Source organism: Acomys russatus, chromosome 30 (genome assembly GCF_903995435.1).
Source record: "Acomys russatus chromosome 30, mAcoRus1.1, whole genome shotgun sequence".
NCBI classification, from domain to species: domain Eukaryota; kingdom Metazoa; phylum Chordata; class Mammalia; order Rodentia; family Muridae; genus Acomys; species Acomys russatus.
Genome location: NC_067166.1, coordinates 13,674,410 through 13,690,746, shown reverse-complemented (window position 1 = coordinate 13,690,746; position 16,337 = coordinate 13,674,410). Strand labels below are relative to the sequence as shown.

General features: G+C 42.4%; 1 protein-coding gene across 2 annotated transcripts in view; it reads left to right on the top strand.

Moving 5' to 3' along the window:
* Msh3 (mutS homolog 3) overlaps nt 1-16,337 on the top strand; it is a 121,813-nt gene that overhangs the window by 33,994 nt on the left and 71,482 nt on the right. For both annotated transcript variants that reach the window (XM_051172245.1, XM_051172244.1), the window contains exons 9-12: nt 3,724-3,836; nt 6,605-6,719; nt 12,565-12,649; nt 13,817-13,926. In XM_051172245.1, the coding sequence (XP_051028202.1) occupies nt 3,724-3,836; nt 6,605-6,719; nt 12,565-12,649; nt 13,817-13,926 (423 nt within the window). The remainder of the gene's footprint in view (nt 1-3,723; nt 3,837-6,604; nt 6,720-12,564; nt 12,650-13,816; nt 13,927-16,337) is intronic.

Genomic DNA, 16,337 nt, shown 5'->3' with positions numbered 1-16,337 from the left:
AGGCCCGAGAGCCAGGTCCATGTGTGTGATAATGCCAACAGTCCTTCCAGAAGGTGAAGCACAGCCCAGGGTAACGACAGTCCCAGCTTTCCATGTGGACTGGCTTTGTAGACCAGGCTGGCCTTGAACTCACAGAGATCCGCCTGTCTCTGCCTCCTGTGTGCTGGGATTACAGGTACACACCACTGCACCACTGCGCCCAGTTAGATCAGTTAACATTTTTGGTTAAGAAAAGTAACAAAATTATTACATTGATTTCTTGAAGTTGGAAAACAGTTTGTCATTTCTACCCATATACTGAAGGGAGTTGTCTTTTCTGTACCTCTCATTAGGACTGTTGCATTGTTCTCTGTCATTTTTAGATCATAAAGTAAGAGTGAGACCCTGAGTGATAGATGCCATAGGTCTATTTGTGAGATTTTGTTTGAAGAGTAGCAATAAGTATAAATAAACTCTCTTTTTTAGCCATGAGTTTTCCTTTCAGGATTTTCCTCATCTGCTCAGCAGTGTGTATTGAATGTCAGATTGTTTAATTGGCCTTCATAGTGGAACTTTTAAACCAGATCACTGACTTTCCTTAATCAGAAGAAAAAATAATATATGTATATTTATACTTATATTTATATTGTATATAAAAATAATATATGTATATGTATATATTGTGTGTGAAGAATAATCTTAAATTTCAATTCTATACCAATGTATGAAAATTAAATTTATTTTGCATCAATATGCAAAATTCTATACCAGTGAATTAAAAATAACCTGTGAGTAACAATTAAGGCATTAAGTTGAGGAGTAGATTCAATAATCTACTTTTTGTCCTATCATCTCTATATATTTCTATATTATCCCTTCTTTTTTTTCAACCCCTATCTCCAAACTTAAGAAAGATAAACGAAAAGTGAGACATCCGTGAGTTCAACCTTGTTTTCTTTCTTTCTTTCTTTTTTTTTTTTTTTTTTAAGATTTATTTATTTACTATTATATACACAGTGCTCTGCTTGCATGTACATGTGCAGGCTAGAAGAGGGCATCATATCACATTATAGATGGGTGTGAGTCACCATGTGGTTGCTGGGTATTGAACTCAGGACCTTTGGAAGAGCAGTCAGTGCTCTTAACCTCTGAGCCATCCCAGCCCCAACCTTGTTTTCTTTCTGACTAAGACCAATAACTTATTACCAACTCCCAATGAAAATAAACATATATAGCCCAAGAAAGCAATGAAAACCCTACCCAACCCCTATAAGGGAAATGGGGTATCATTCTCTTAAGGTTTCTTCTGGCTGATTTGGGACAAATAATACCTTTGTAGGGTCCCAAATAAAATTGGGGAAAATGGTTAAACAAGCTATGAATAGCATCTGTGGTCCAGTTTCTAAATGTTGAGAAATTCCACGCTTAATTAATGTCCTGGGTGGGATAGTCCGACAACTATCAATTTGAGTAGAAAATATAAGAATTAATGGACTACTTAGAAGCAAGTAAATAAAACACTCCTTTGTGAATCTTAGAAGTATAGCCTTGTGTCCCAAAGCACATTTTGCAGATGTAGTTAGATGGCACTCGGGAAGGTAGAGCATGCGCCAGTACAGCACACTGCAGAGCATAAGAACACACTGAATTCACGATTGTGTCTGTATCCTAAGGTGCTAGATAAATGTGACTAGAAAATGTGATGGGGGCCACAGCTGCCTCTGATACTTTATTATTTTGAAATAAAAGTGTTTGAACACAATATGCAATGAGCTGATAGCACTGAGTGAGTTTCAAGTAATGACAAGATTGAATAAATTGCCGCACTTAACATACTGTGATATATTTTTCACCATTGAAAAGAATGTTATAGACAAGTCATTATATGTGGAAAGATTAAAAAAAATACTACATTGGAAAGCAAGATGGGGTATAGAGTCATCCCATCTGAAGAATGGATTATGTAAGTCTGTGGTATGTGTATATGTCAGATAAACAGTAAAGACTGCGGAACAGTCTGCCTGGGCTGTGGGGGTGAGAGGAGCCGTCCAGTGATGGGAGAAAGGAGGAAGACAAGCAGGGAGTCAGGGAAAATGGCAAATGTACTATGCAGCATAGAGGATGGGAGTTTGTTTATTTATGAAAACTTTTCTCCCCCTGAAACAAGGTTTCTCTGTATAACCACCCTGGCTGTCCTGGAACTTGTTTTGTAGACCAGGGTGGTCTTGAACTCGCAGAGATCTACCTGCCTCTACCTCCTGAGCAGTAGTATTAAAGGCATGCGCTACCATGCCCAGCTTATTTATGAAAACCTTTATTCGTATTTTTAAAGGTTATATAGTACTCTATTTAAGAGCAAGAAGTGACCTGAGGGGAATTGACTATATAGTTTACCAGGGGCTGCAATGAAACTGGCTCTGTACAAAGTCAGCCAGGCAGGAGATGCCCCCTCAAAAGATGAGATACTCAATGTTTTGTTTGCTATAATTTCTAAACAACTCATGTGATCAAATTAAAATGCTTAAAAAATTTTCCCTTAATATAGTTCAGTTGCTTCTAATTCCAATGAGTTCTTTTTGGTAATCAATATGAAGGTGTCAGCAGTGTGCCAGGTGCTGTAAGGTGCCAGTAGATGAAATGGGAGCTCTGCCCTGCGGAGGGCAGAGCCTTAGTCTCACCTGTTCTCAGTGTGCGCGGAAGACAATACAGTAGATAAAAGTAACGGTTGAGACACCTATGAAATGGGAGCTCTCCCCTGCGGAGGGCAGAGCCTTAGTCTCACCTGTTCTCAGTGTGCGCGGAAGACAATACAGTAGATAAAAGTAACGGTTGAGACACCTATGAAATGGGAGCACTGCCCTGCGGAGGGCAGAGCCTTAGTCTCACCTGTTCTCAGTGTGCGCGGAAGACAATACAGTAGATAAAAGTAACGGTTGAGACGCCTATGAAATGGGAGCTCTGCCCTGCGGAGGGCAGAGCCTTAGTCTCACCTGTTCTCAGTGTGCGCGGAAGACAATACAGTAGATAAAAGTAACGGTTGAGACACCTATGAAATGGGAGCTCTCCCCTGCGGAGGGCAGAGCCTTAGTCTCACCTGTTCTCAGTGTGCGCGGAAGACAATACAGTAGATAAAAGTAACGGTTGAGACGCCTATGAAATGGGAGCTCTGCCCTGCGGAGGGCAGAGCCTTAGTCTCACCTGTTCTCAGTGTGCGCGGAAGACAATACAGTAGATAAAAGTAACGGTTGAGACACCTATGAAATGGGAGCTCTCCCCTGCGGAGGGCAGAGCCTTAGTCTCACCTGTTCTCAGTGTGCGCGGAAGACAATACAGTAGATAAAAGTAACGGTTGAGACGCCTATGAAATGGGAGCTCTCCCCTGCGGAGGGCAGAGCCTTAGTCTCACCTGTTCTCAGTGTGCGCGGAAGACAATACAGTAGATAAAAGTAACGGTTGAGACGCCTATGAAATGGGAGCTCTGCCCTGCGGAGGGCAGAGCCTTAGTCTCACCTGTTCTCAGTGTGCGCGGAAGACAATACAGTAGATAAAAGTAACGGTTGAGACGCCTATGAAATGGGAGCTCTGCCCTGCGGAGGGCAGAGCCTTAGTCTCACCTGTTCTCAGTGTGCGCGGAAGACAATACAGTAATCTCCCTTTTGTTGTTGTTGTCAAGACTAATGCCTTAACATAGTAATTCAAGATAATGAGTAATCTTTTGAAATTCCAATTTTTTTTTCTTTTCAGTGTGCGGGATGACAGAATTCGAGTAGAAAGGATGAATAACACTTACTTTGAATATAGCCATGCTTTCCAGACTGTTACAGAGTTTTATGCCAGAGACGTAGCCGACTGCAAGGGTGAGTATTTTATAGTCATGTTAACCATGTGTCTTCAGTTACCGGATGTGGGTAAAGACCCCTTTCAGTTTAGTGAAAAGTAGGAAACAAATAGAAATACGTGAGAGCATCCGAAGGGACAACTCCTGATGTGGCCGGTGGAGCACACCACTGCAACTCGCCCTGTTTGTCACACTTCTGTTCACCCAGCACTGGGAAGCCTGAGGCAGGAAGTTTCCTAGTGTTAGCCCAGCCTGGTTCAGTGAGCAAACCTGTTCCAGCAGAAAAGAACAACACAAAACAGCCACAACAAGAAAACCACCCAATAGCGTGAGAACACCACTGTAATGTCTCCCCTTTCTGCTGGTTTGGACCAGTGCTATTTAATGAAGGTGTAGCTGACCACCTCCTCTTCATCTTTAAAGTTAGCTCATGTCATTGCTTAATAGAATGTTTGACAAATATTGTGGTAAAATCTAGCATTTTAGAAGGCTGGAGAGCAGACTTGTATGTGTGGTGAGCATTTCGTGTTTAATTCACAGTTGCTGTCACATAGTAGGGCAGGATTTTATACACACTTGTTCCCGTCAGTCTAGGTTGTGCCAGCATCACTAACGAGGGTGGCAAGGTGAAAAGGCACTTCCTGTTCTCTCAGGACAAAGTTGTCCTCTCTCCACCCTTATCATACCCTATGGGGAGGAAATCTGTCTGTCCATGCCACACGCTGTAAAGCACTTGCCGCCAGCCCTTTCCCCAGCGTCTGCTTAAGCCTCACTGTCTTGCCATTCTGTCACCTCGGCATCATTGTCTGGTTTCATATGCCTTTAAATCAAATTTAATGCGGGTCTGAGACCGTGTCCCACTTCTGAAAGCAGCATGAGCTAGCATCAAGGGTTTGTCTTCCATTCAGTTAAACACATCGTAAGACACCACAATCCTTTCTGGGCCTCAGATTGACTGAAAGGTTGTGGGGTGGAAAGCAGCCTGCTCACAAGATGCGTGTGCCCTCCTTGTGTGAGCCATGCTCACAGCAGCCTTTAAGGAAGTCCATAGCGTCACTGGGGCTTACATTTCCTTCCCCAGGTGACAGCTTGTATGTGAGGGACACAGGCTCATCTGCGGGTATGCGTTGCCCTGGTTTAGAAGTTCAGTGCCCTTCAGGGATCTTGTGGCGGAGTCTCTGAAGGAACATGCCAGGTTGTAAGAGTCAGCGCACTCAGGGAGGGTCAGCACTCTGGCTTTGAGCGTGTTTTTTCTAAACCAGATGTAACTCACTGATTTGAAGGGATTCTCACTGGAGACTGTGCTGTCTCCTAACACTCTGCCTTTACCATTTCCAGGGAAACAGAACTAGAAGGTTAAGGCAAGTTCTCATTTGGAGAAGGGCTGTTCTTCAGTTTTTACAGCCTAGGTCAGAGGTTCTCAAGCTTCCTAACGCTGCGACCGTTTAATATAATTCCTCGTGTTGTGGTGCCCCCCAATCGCACATTTTTTTTTTTTGTTGCTACCTCGTAACTGTAATTTTGCTGCTGTTCCGAATCATAGTGTAAATATCTCTGTTTTCTGATGGTCTTAGGCGACCTCTGTGAAAAGGCCGTTCAACCCTCAAAGGGGTCATGACCCACAGGTTGAGAACTACTGCCTTAGGTTTGTGAACAGCTTCAGTTAAGTGATAAAGCATTATGTTACTGATGTACAAAGGGCGTTTTGTAATACTTTCTAATTTCTGTTAAAAAAAAAAAGGCAAACAACACAGTTGTGTATAAAGAAAAATGAAGAGGTTTCTGCCCTTGTCTCATGGCTAGCACAGGGTGATTGTTGACAGTTGGGTATCATCCTTAAGGACTGTCATATAAATCAGTGTGTGCCCGTGGAACCTTCATAGTCAGTGTGTTAGGTGGAACAAACACTAAGCAGAAAGTAAGGCAAGGGAAAGCCTTGCTGGGGTGACATGTGGCCAGAGAAGAAGGAATTGGGAGGGAAACCCAGCCAGACATGCAAAGCTCACAGGGCACAACACTGGGTTGGGTAAGGGGTAGCAGGAGTCCGCACATTGGACAGGGTAACTGAGGGGGGAAGATGAGGGGTAGGCTTATCATCAGAAGACATGGAAGGTAGCTGCTGGGGGGCGGCCTGTAGGAGGGCCCTGGGTGAAGGTGTCTAATGATCTCATAGCCATGCTAAAAAGAATTCTGTGGTTGCGCTAAGAATACCCGACAGGGTGCAGGGTAGAGCGGGTGACTGGGTGGGATGTTGCTATGATATATTCCTGAGGAGGAAGGAATGAGGGCGGCTGCTCACTTCTCTGCCCAAGCCTGTAGCCGTGTGCTGTGGGCAGCCTTCATGTTAGCTGAGACAGCTGTCAGTCACTCTTACAAAGTACGCGCATCACACACAACTTGGATGTACCAAAATTTATTTCATCATTGCCCTGTGGGCGTTTATTTAAGTTGATTGTAAGTTTTTTCACTATTATATTTGTCAATCCACCTTCTTGCATATACCTCCTTGACATGTAGTTTAGAGTATTTATAGTGGAAGTATGAACATTTTTCTGATTTAAAAAATGTTATTTTTCAAAAAGTGATCCAGCCTTTCAAGAAATGTCTTTTTTCTCATGCTATAAGTTGTTTTTGTTTGTTTGTTTGTTTGTTTATTTGTTTTTTAATCACAGTTTGGTTCCCAAATGCAAGGTTGGTATGCATGATAAATTGCTTTTATAGATGAATTTTGCTTAAATGTATTTTTATTAATAGTGATAATATTGAGAGTACATATCCTGTTTTTAGGCTCTCAGAGTTTCTCTGGCATCATTAACTTGGAGAAGCCTGTGGTCTGTTCCTTGGCCGCCATAATAAGGTACCTCAAGGAATTTAACCTGGAAAAGATACTGTCCAAACCGGAGTAAGTAATGTCTCAAAAGCTTAAAACAAAACAAAACAAAAGATAGAGGAGAATTGTAGTCAAGATATTTTATAGGACACATTTAGTAGGTGCCTTGGTTTCTGTTCTGTTGCTGTGCATTTAATTGGGGGCTTTTATACAGTTTTTTAGGATTAGCCCAATCTCATCATGGCGGGAACATGACAGGACACAGGCAGGCACCGTGCTAGAGAGGGAGCCGACCGCTTTACTTCCTGACCCGCAGGCAGAAAGAGACACTGGGGCCTCTGGTGGGCTTTTCAAACTTCAAAGCCTACACCCTAGTGACACACTTCCATCAACAAGACCACGCTTCTAATCCTCAGGGTTCTACTCCCTGGTGACCAAGTATGTGAGCACATGAGGCCATTTTCATGAAAACCGTCACAGAAGGGTTGTACTCACTAGGGTACAAAAATGAATTGTGTGGTATTGTTGCTGGAATAATAATTGCGATTAAACTGCCACCTTGTTCTTATTTTAGATACACAATATATTATTCTCACAATAAGACTTAGATTAAGAACTAATATTAGAAAGGATGCATAACTGTTTTGTCACAGTATTATAAAACTGTCCAACACAGTAACAGCAGAATTAAATAGATTACTAAATTATGGAATTCTGAAGGAAAATTGGCTTTTTTATTGCTGGAAATGTATTTGTTTCCGTTTTTGATAGCTTTTACTAAGATTTGCTTGGCTAGAATACAAATGAATGTAACAACAAGCAAAGTCTATATTCTAAAAACTATAAAGATTGTTGAAAAGAATGGAAGAGCACCCAGATATAGTAGAAAAGCACCTCAGGTTCACTGACCGGAAGACAGTACCATGGAAACCAGCTCCCCAGTGACCTGTAAACTCAGTGCAGTCGGGGTCAAAGTCCATGCTCCCTGAAGACCCTCCGCACCGATTTCCTTGTGGCTGTAGATATTTGCACTCCCACAAGTAGTAGAGGAGGGCTTCTCCCCATCTTCACCAGCATTTGTTGTCACTTGTTTTCTCAATCCTAGCCATTCTGACTGGGGTGTGATGAAATCTCAAAGTAGTTTTAATTTACGTTGTCCTGATTACTAAGCACGTTGAACACACTCTCTCTCTCTGACATAGGGCTTCTCTGTGTAGCCTTGGCTGTCCTGGAACTCCCTCTGTAGACCAGGCTGGACTGAAACTCAGAGATCCACCTGCCCCTGCCTCCCAAGTGCTAGGACAAAAGGTGTGGGGCTAAAAGGTATTTTTTAGCCCTCTTTTTTTCCTTCTTCTTTTGAGAACGTCTAGCCCTTGCCCCTTGTTGATTGAGCTGTCTGTCTTCTCGATACTTTGATTTTGAGTTCTTGTTGCGTTCTGGTTAGCAATCCTGTACGTGCTGTACAGCGGGCAGCGGTTTTTTTTCTGTGGGCTTCCTCAGTGAACCTGGTGACGCTCTCCGGAGCTGGGCATCACAAGATGTTAGAATTAGTTGTTTGCTTAATTTTGAATCAAGTCAGAATTCAATGCACAATAAGCAGGTTTTATTCTACCATGCAACTTAAAATCCATAAATTATTAACTGTCCCAGCGCTCAATAAAGGATGAATCAATTCATTCTAAAAACCATAGGCATGTTCTGCTCTTTCACATGTGACATGTGGAGGGTTTTGCTTTTCATTTCTATTTTAAAGTAGTATTTGAATAGGCTCTCTACAGCGGGTTGATGGTTCAGGGAAAGTATGTGTACTTTTTAGAAAATACTCTTTAGAAAGATTGGCTGCTGCTTCTTCTTCTTCTTCTTCGTCTGCTTCTTCTTCTTCTTCTCCTTTCTCTCTCTCTCTCTCTCTCTCTCTCTCTCTCTTTCTCTCTCTTTTAACCCAGAAAGTAGAGTGGGAATAATGAAGCCCCTCATATTTCTTTGGCAAGTTTTATCAAGGTTATTTCCCCCCTCATAACACTTGAGAACAGTGAACACCTTGTGTATTTTTTGTTGCTGAAATATTAATGACGTCTTCTCCCACATGTCTCAATAGGATTCCTGTCCAGATTCTCACAGCAGGAGCTCTGCCCAGGCATTGCTTATGAGGGTCTTACTGAAGTACACAAACTTTGGCGTCCTCCATGAGTATAAATAATAAATAATTCAGAACTGCTTCAATATTTTAGACCAGTGATCATATACCATATACTGTTGAGTACCCGAGGATGCCAGCAGATAGAATCTTGAATTCAAAATGTACAGAATTCCCATGGAGACAGGCAGTGGCAAGAAGGAAATTTCTTTTGTATTTGGAAGGACGATTCCAAGCCCCACCCCCAAGTTCTTACCAGGCCTGCATTCGGGAAGCTCCCAGAGCAATGCTACTTAGTATTTACATCCTTTAGGAGACAGTCTACTTGAGGATTGTCCACTGGTTTTGTTATTTAAAAATAAATATCTTATTTAAGTCGGTAGAGATGTCAGATTCAAAAAAACACCTCTTTATTGCATCCAATTTGAAATTTAGATTTCTTGTTCAGTTAGAATATAAAGAAAAACAATGACAAAGAGCCCATGGCCAACCAAGCAACCACAATTGTACTTTTGCTTAAGGCGAGGAGCCCAAGACTTTGCTCTGTGAAGGTCTAGCATTGTGAACTGACACAGGCAATTTGGTGATTCACCTACTGGTTTCTTTTTTCACATTGTTGGCATTGAAAGCCTCCAGACCTCCTTCCTGATCCCTTGTTCAAGGTAGTATATTGGTCCAGACCAAATCCTGCCGCATTCATAGATACTTCTTGGCAAGTAGGCACCTAGAAAGCGCTACAAGCTTTTAATTCTTTACATTAAAAACAATTCTGGTAACATTTTACTTAAGTGGTTATTTTGTATGTCAGATGGTAGGAGGGCATTTCACTGTTAGTGTCTGGATAGCTGGCCGACCATGTTGTTTTTTTAAAAAAATCCCAAATGTTCAATTTACCAATAAAGACTCAGGAGCCAGATGCTGGAGTGAAAGCCTGCTAGCTCAGAGAGGCAGAGAAAGCATCTAGCTGACCTTCCTACTCAGCTGACATCCCAGAAGGAAAAAGCCCTTCTTCTCATTGCTGTCTTAAAAAACACTTCAAAGTGGATGTGCTTCCTTTCTACTTTCTGTGTGTCTCACTATCCGTCATCCTGACTTCTTCTCATTCTCCATGTTTTTTTCCTGTGTTTATTCTCTGTTAACTGGTTGCTTGTTCACCTCTTGACCTAAGGTTAACTTTATTTAATCCTGTTTACAGAAACCTCTTGAATTAAAGGTGTGCTCTGTGGCTGGGCCAGACCACAACTACCTGTTTACAATAAACAGAAAGTTCTTGGATTAAAGGCATGTGCTAGGGCTGAGCCACACCACAACAAGAATGAGTTTTTCCAGTTCACAATCTCAGAGTTCACAGTATGATCAAATATTCTGTAGCAAGACCAGAGGATACTTCTAGACTCATAAGCCTCAAATATCATCTCTAGTGGTATAGACTCTGGCCTCATGGGATTATTATTTTTATTACTATTATTATATTACAGTTACTATTTTACTATATTATTATGCTATATTATTAATTATGTAGGATTAGTATTATTACTGCTCATGTGAGAGTGTGCAACTGAGGAATATTTTTGAATCATCTATACATTTTCTTTTAACTTTTTCCCATCAGTACAGAATTATTTGTTGCACTTTGTGTTGAATGATGAAGCTACCTGAGATGTTGCATTATAGCTTCTTTCATGGTCTTTCTTATGCCAACTACATAACCTTAGATTCAGATTATCGATCTCTTCCTCATCAGTGCGGTGGTATTGACAGGCGAGGCTCTCAGGAGGTGACGAGGCCATTTATTGCCTTTGTTAAAGGCTCCTGGACCCACTGACAGCTCTATCTGAGGAACAGGCCTGTGCAGACTCTAGATTTGTTGGATCCTTGATCTTTAACTTCCAGGTCCCAGAACAGTAAATTTCTCTTGTTTATGGGTTGCCCAGCCTAAGGCGTTTTGTTATAGCAGCTCATATGACTAAGGTGATAGCTAAGTACCTGTTTTGGATCTGTGTCTGATTCAGGTCCCACATGTTAACTGGCCATTGTTAGAACGTAGTTAGTTCAGCCTGTCAGGAGCAGGAAACATCAAAGCTCTGTTTCTAAACAAATGAGTGCTGGTTAAATACAACTCAGAATCCAGGCTGCCAGCCCTTCTAACGTGGACCCTTGACCATGAACTTGGGTGAACACCCAGTAGCTATACAGTCAGACACTGCCTACTTGACTCTTCTGTGAATAAGATTTTTGTTTGTTTGTTTGTTTTTGAGACAGGGTTTCTCTGTGTAGTCGTGGCTGACCTAGACGTACTTTGTAGACCAGGCTGGCCTTGAACTCACAGTCATCAGCCTGCCTCTGCCTCCCGAGTGCTGGGATAGGAGGCGTGCACCACCACCACTCCTGGCTGCGAATGAGGTTTTATACTTTATAACTGTGCTTGGGTGCTTAACATACATTTTTTGGGACTTTCTGACTCAAGGAAAACAAACCTGAAACCGTTTTCCTTTAGGGAGGTGGTGTGCATTCGTTAAGCATCTGTGGTCTGCTGCACACCTTGGGTGTGAGAAGATGAGTGGGGCTTAAATTGCTAATCCTTGCCTTCACGGAGCTTAGATCCATTAAGGGAAATGCACTTGCAATCCAAATTATTGTATCTTAAGAAAATTAACAGCTATGAGGAGGGAAGAAAGGCTACACACATGTGCTGTCAGTCAGTTTTGAGGTTGTCACCCTCTAGTCACTAACGAATTAATCATCCTTTGAAAGTCAAAAGAAGCCTGTCATAGGAAAATTGCTCCTAGTATACGGTAAGTTGTTTTTCTTTTCTAGGCTCTTGGCTTTGCCTGGGAGAGTCTTCTGGAAACAAGGAGCTCTACTACCTTGGGCTCTAGTTTGACATTCTCTGGGTGCCTGGGTGTATGATTGTTTCTATATATGGCCTGGGAAACTGGAGTTTGACGTAGCTCTCCTCATCCCTCAAAGTGTTGGGGGATGTGGTGGGAACCCAAACACATTCCTTTTATGTAGTTTAATAGCCCAGCATTTGAGTCCAGGTTGGGCTATATAGTGAGATTGATAAAACAAACAAACAAACAAACAAACAAACAAACAAGGCAGGCAAATCACCAGTTCTGTCTTATGCTGTTGGATTAGCTGATAAGGGATATTAGTAATGTGTTGATTAATACTTCTTTATGTGAATGAGAATTGTATATGTGTTTTAAAATCAACTTTCAAGGGTAACTTAAAATTATTAAATATCTCTGGGAGTTGCAGGAACATAAGGAGTGTATGAATCCATTACCAGTGTTTAAAGACGTCACTTTTGCTGCTTTCTGTTTTACACTCACTGAACATTGGCCATGTTAACGTGTTTCGTTAATTAAGGAGTTGGAATGTTGGGTAAAAGATTTTGAAGTTTTTACCAAGATGATACCATGCGAGAGAATCTGGGAGGACTTCCGTATGCTAACGGATTTTCATAGCTAGTTACTTAATTTTGCTTGAAGATACCACCATGTCCTCTGCCAGTGGCAAGAATGTATTTGGTTCTGTTCTTGGAGATGTGAACGAACGTGAAACACGGACCCCTTTCCTTTCCCTTCTGTGTACTTGCCTTTGGTGTCACAGCAGAGGCATCAGAGGAGGACCCAATCCTGTGGCTTCTTACTTCTTTTTGGCTGATTTCCTATCAAAATGCTAATTTTTGTCATAATATTACTGGCTTGTTTCTAGTCCCCAATTTTTTAAAATGTGTGTGCTCATTGTGGGCTTATCAAATTTTATCTTTTTCAGGAATTTTAAACAGCTGTCAAGTGGAATGGAATTTATGAGAATTAACGGAACAACGTTAAGGAATCTGGAAATCCTACAGAATCAGGTCAGGCTGGCACAGTGGCTAGTTGATCCAAAATGATTTGCAGTAAGTAAATAACAAGCAGAGACTGGAGTGAGGTAGCAGGAGTGCATAAGGAGAACACGGCCTCTCTGTCACCTGGGTATTACTGATGACCGTAGGACCACTTGCTGCTGCCACTTGGGGTGGCTGACTAGAGGGCTATTGGGGTTTTTCATCTGTTTGTTTGGTTTTGGTTTTTCAAGTCAGGGGTTCTCTGGAGCTCACTCTGTAGACCAGCTGGCCTTGAACTCAGAGATCCGCCCGCTCTGCCTCCTGGAGTGCTGGGGTTAAAGTCACACACTACCACTGCCCTGCAGCTATTTAATAACCAGAGGACATAGCATCCTACTGGTTCTATATCAGATATAGCGTAGAACTCGTTGTCTTTGAAACTTACTGTGAAGTGATTATCTTCATCTAGTTGATAAGTGTTTTCCCTGTACACATTTACCTTCTTGAGGTCTGCACTCATTTCACTATTTGCATATGGAACAAGCTTCTGTGATGCTCAGTCTGACTGTAAGATAAATGTTATCTCATCTCATGGCCTTCATCGGTGCATATTTGGCCTTTCCCAAAAATTAAGACCATAATGTAAAACATTCAGAGTATTGCTTTCATTTTTAAATTGTTACTAGGAAAACTGGAATATAGCATTCTAACAAAATCATAAATAAATAAATGTAATTCCATATAAGACAAAACCCCAATTCCAAATCATTTGGTGAAGTGGAGAGCCTTCTCCGTGGAGTGCGTCCACATCCATGTAGATACTGGTTTAGTTTCTTGATTTTTGAATGGGGAGTTTTATCTTGTTTTGTCATCTGCTAATCTGTCCCTTGGAGTCCAGCTGTTCTGTTTGTCTGTCTGTCTGTCCTTCAGTAGTGGAGGGTCTGTGACTCCTGAATCTGTCTGAGGTGTCTTTCCCCTTCTCGCCCTGGGTAGGAACCAGGAAGCAGGCACGAGAGCTTTTTCCTTGGCTGGAGGATTTCCCACAGAGCCTGTGAACACAGCCTGTATTCTCCTTGTTCCTGTCACGTCTCAGATCCAGTTCCGAAGGCACCTAACCAGCAACATAAATGCAGTCCTGTCCTGTCCTGTAATCTACACCCGTCTCAGTAGTAAAACTTGTTTTCTGATCTTTTTCAGACTGATATGAAGACCAGAGGAAGTTTGCTTTGGGTTTTAGACCACACCAAAACCTCATTTGGGAGAAGGAAGCTAAAGAAGTGGGTGACCCAACCGCTGCTTAAATTAAGGTGAAAGACTTCTTTGTGTGTGTGTTTAACCTTGGGATATAAAATTGTAAAATTAAAGGTATATTGCCCTCTTTAAAAGTAAAGTTACCATGCCTAATAGGATCACAGTCTTAAAATTGGCGAGAATTCTACTTTATAACTGACAGTGGACTGTCTAATAGTACACAGAGCCAGCCCCATCCCCACACCAGTCAAGATCAAGGCTGCTTGCGGGTCAGAGGCTGTGGGCATTGTTGGCGATTGTGGGTTGTGTAGTTGGTTTGGCGGTGGCAGTGTAAAGGAGAGAAGCTGTCAGGGTCTTCTGTGGAGGGCTTTGAAGGTGAGGCTTACAAGCTGGTCACTGGAGAGAGTTAATTTAGTGGTTCTAAGCCTAGTGAAGCTGTGATGACAGCTGGCCTTGCTGTAGGAGGGGACTACATGGCAGTGCTGGGAAAGCTCCCAAGACCATGGAGAAGTGTCGAAGGCCTGGGCTGAAGCAGGGACAGTTTTACTGCTGGAGTACAAATATTTCTGAAAGGAGAGTTCTCATATGTGAAGGCCTGTCTGGGAAGGCACCTGAATCTAGTGCCTGCAAGAGTGGAGTCCCAGCGTGTGTGCTTCCCAGCGTGTCTAACTCACAGATTGTGATCCAATTGGCCTGTGGTTGGGGAGCCTAGGTCAGTGCGCCAGTGTTAAATATTAAAAAGGAGATGGCACACAACAGATATAAGTATGGAGAGATTTATTTGGGGAGAAGGGAAATAGAGAGGGGGAGGGGCGCCCCAGGGCGAGAGACAGATAGGCAGAGAGGAGGCCTCAGTTAGTTGCCTCTGTTGGTCTTCTTGTAGAGTTCTTGTCTCCTCTGGGTCCCTCAATTCTTCTCCTAACCCTTCCACAAGATGCCCTCAGCGCCACCTAATGTTTGGTTGTGGGTTTCAGCATCTGTTTCAATCCACTGCTGTGTGGAGCCTCTCAGAGGACAGTTGTGCTAGGCTCCTGTCTGCAAGCACAGCAGAGTATCATTAATAGTGTACGGTTGGCTCTCTCTCATGAGGTAGGTCTCAAGTTGGGCCAGTCATTGGTTGGCCATTTCCTCAACTTTTTCTCCATCTTTATCCCTGCACATCTTATAGGCAGGGTAAATTTTGGGTTGAAGGTTTTGTTTATTTAATGAGCTAAGCTAAGGTAAGTCCTGAGGATTTAAGAAACTGAATGTTATGTTTGTGTTGACTACATATATGTCAACTTATCTTTTAACAGTAAAAGTAATATGTTTAGAGAAGCCAGCTGCTAACAAAAGGACGCACAAAATTCAAAGGTTCTAATAGAGTGAAAGGCATGCATTTATGTATTCATTATATTAAAAAAAGTTGTGAGCCAAGCATGGTGGTGCAGGCCTATTATCATAGCACTTGGAGAGGCAGAGGCAGGCAGATCTCTGAGTTCGAGACCAACCTGGTCTACCAAGCGAGTCCAGGACAGCTAAGGCTACACAGAGAGAAAAAAAAAAAAAAAAAAAAACCAAACCAACCAAAAAAGTTGTGGTGTTTCTGCATTAGAGTGGGATAGTCATGGTCACACAGATGCTCGGGAGTGCCATGTAACTCCCATGTCATCCTGGATGGTGCCATCAAGCCAGGGGGAGGGCAAGAAGGGAACGTGTGCACACACCTCACTGGCCAGAGCCCTTTTTGATAGTCACATCTTTGCAAGGATCGCCAACAGGTCCGCTTGTTTGTCCACGGGATTAAGTCCTCAACACCTAGCAGTCCACAGAGACAGTCTCCACCCCTGCCCCACTGTTGCTTAAAAAATCAACCTAAAGCTCTGAATCTTCTCATATTATTTTAGTTTAAAAATAGGAGGCCACACAGTGAAACATTTGCCTCTTGTCCCCGCCCCTGCTTTCCCAGATCTCATTGCATTACCCCAGTTATGACTATGTTCTCTATCCTAAAGATGTTTTATTTTACCAAACGAACAAGCATGACTCTGTCTTTTATTTTCGTGACACAGTCAGGGCCTGGACTGAGACACACAGCACCCTTTGCACCTTGTTTCAGTGAGATGAGGTGCTCATCTGCATTTGTGTTGTTCAGTAGTGTTCCAATTCTTAGGGAGTTTCTGACCTGCTAGCAAGGTGAGGGAAGTGCAGGCAATAGAGCCTTTGAGTTCAGTACAGCTCCTGTCTTCATACACTGAATGGCTCAGTTCACAGAAAAAGTGAGGAATGCTTTTACAATTTAAAGTTGGTGTTTTAGAAAACTGTGAGGCATAACTAAGCGTGTTAAGTTAATGGGGTAAAATTACATAAATAAATAATTAAAATTAAAGGAATGGAAACCGTTAGGATTTGCTCCTTGGCTACATTTCTGTGTGGTTTTCCTAAAGTAGAGAGTACATTTTCATGGTAGTTAATTCTTTTGAATAAT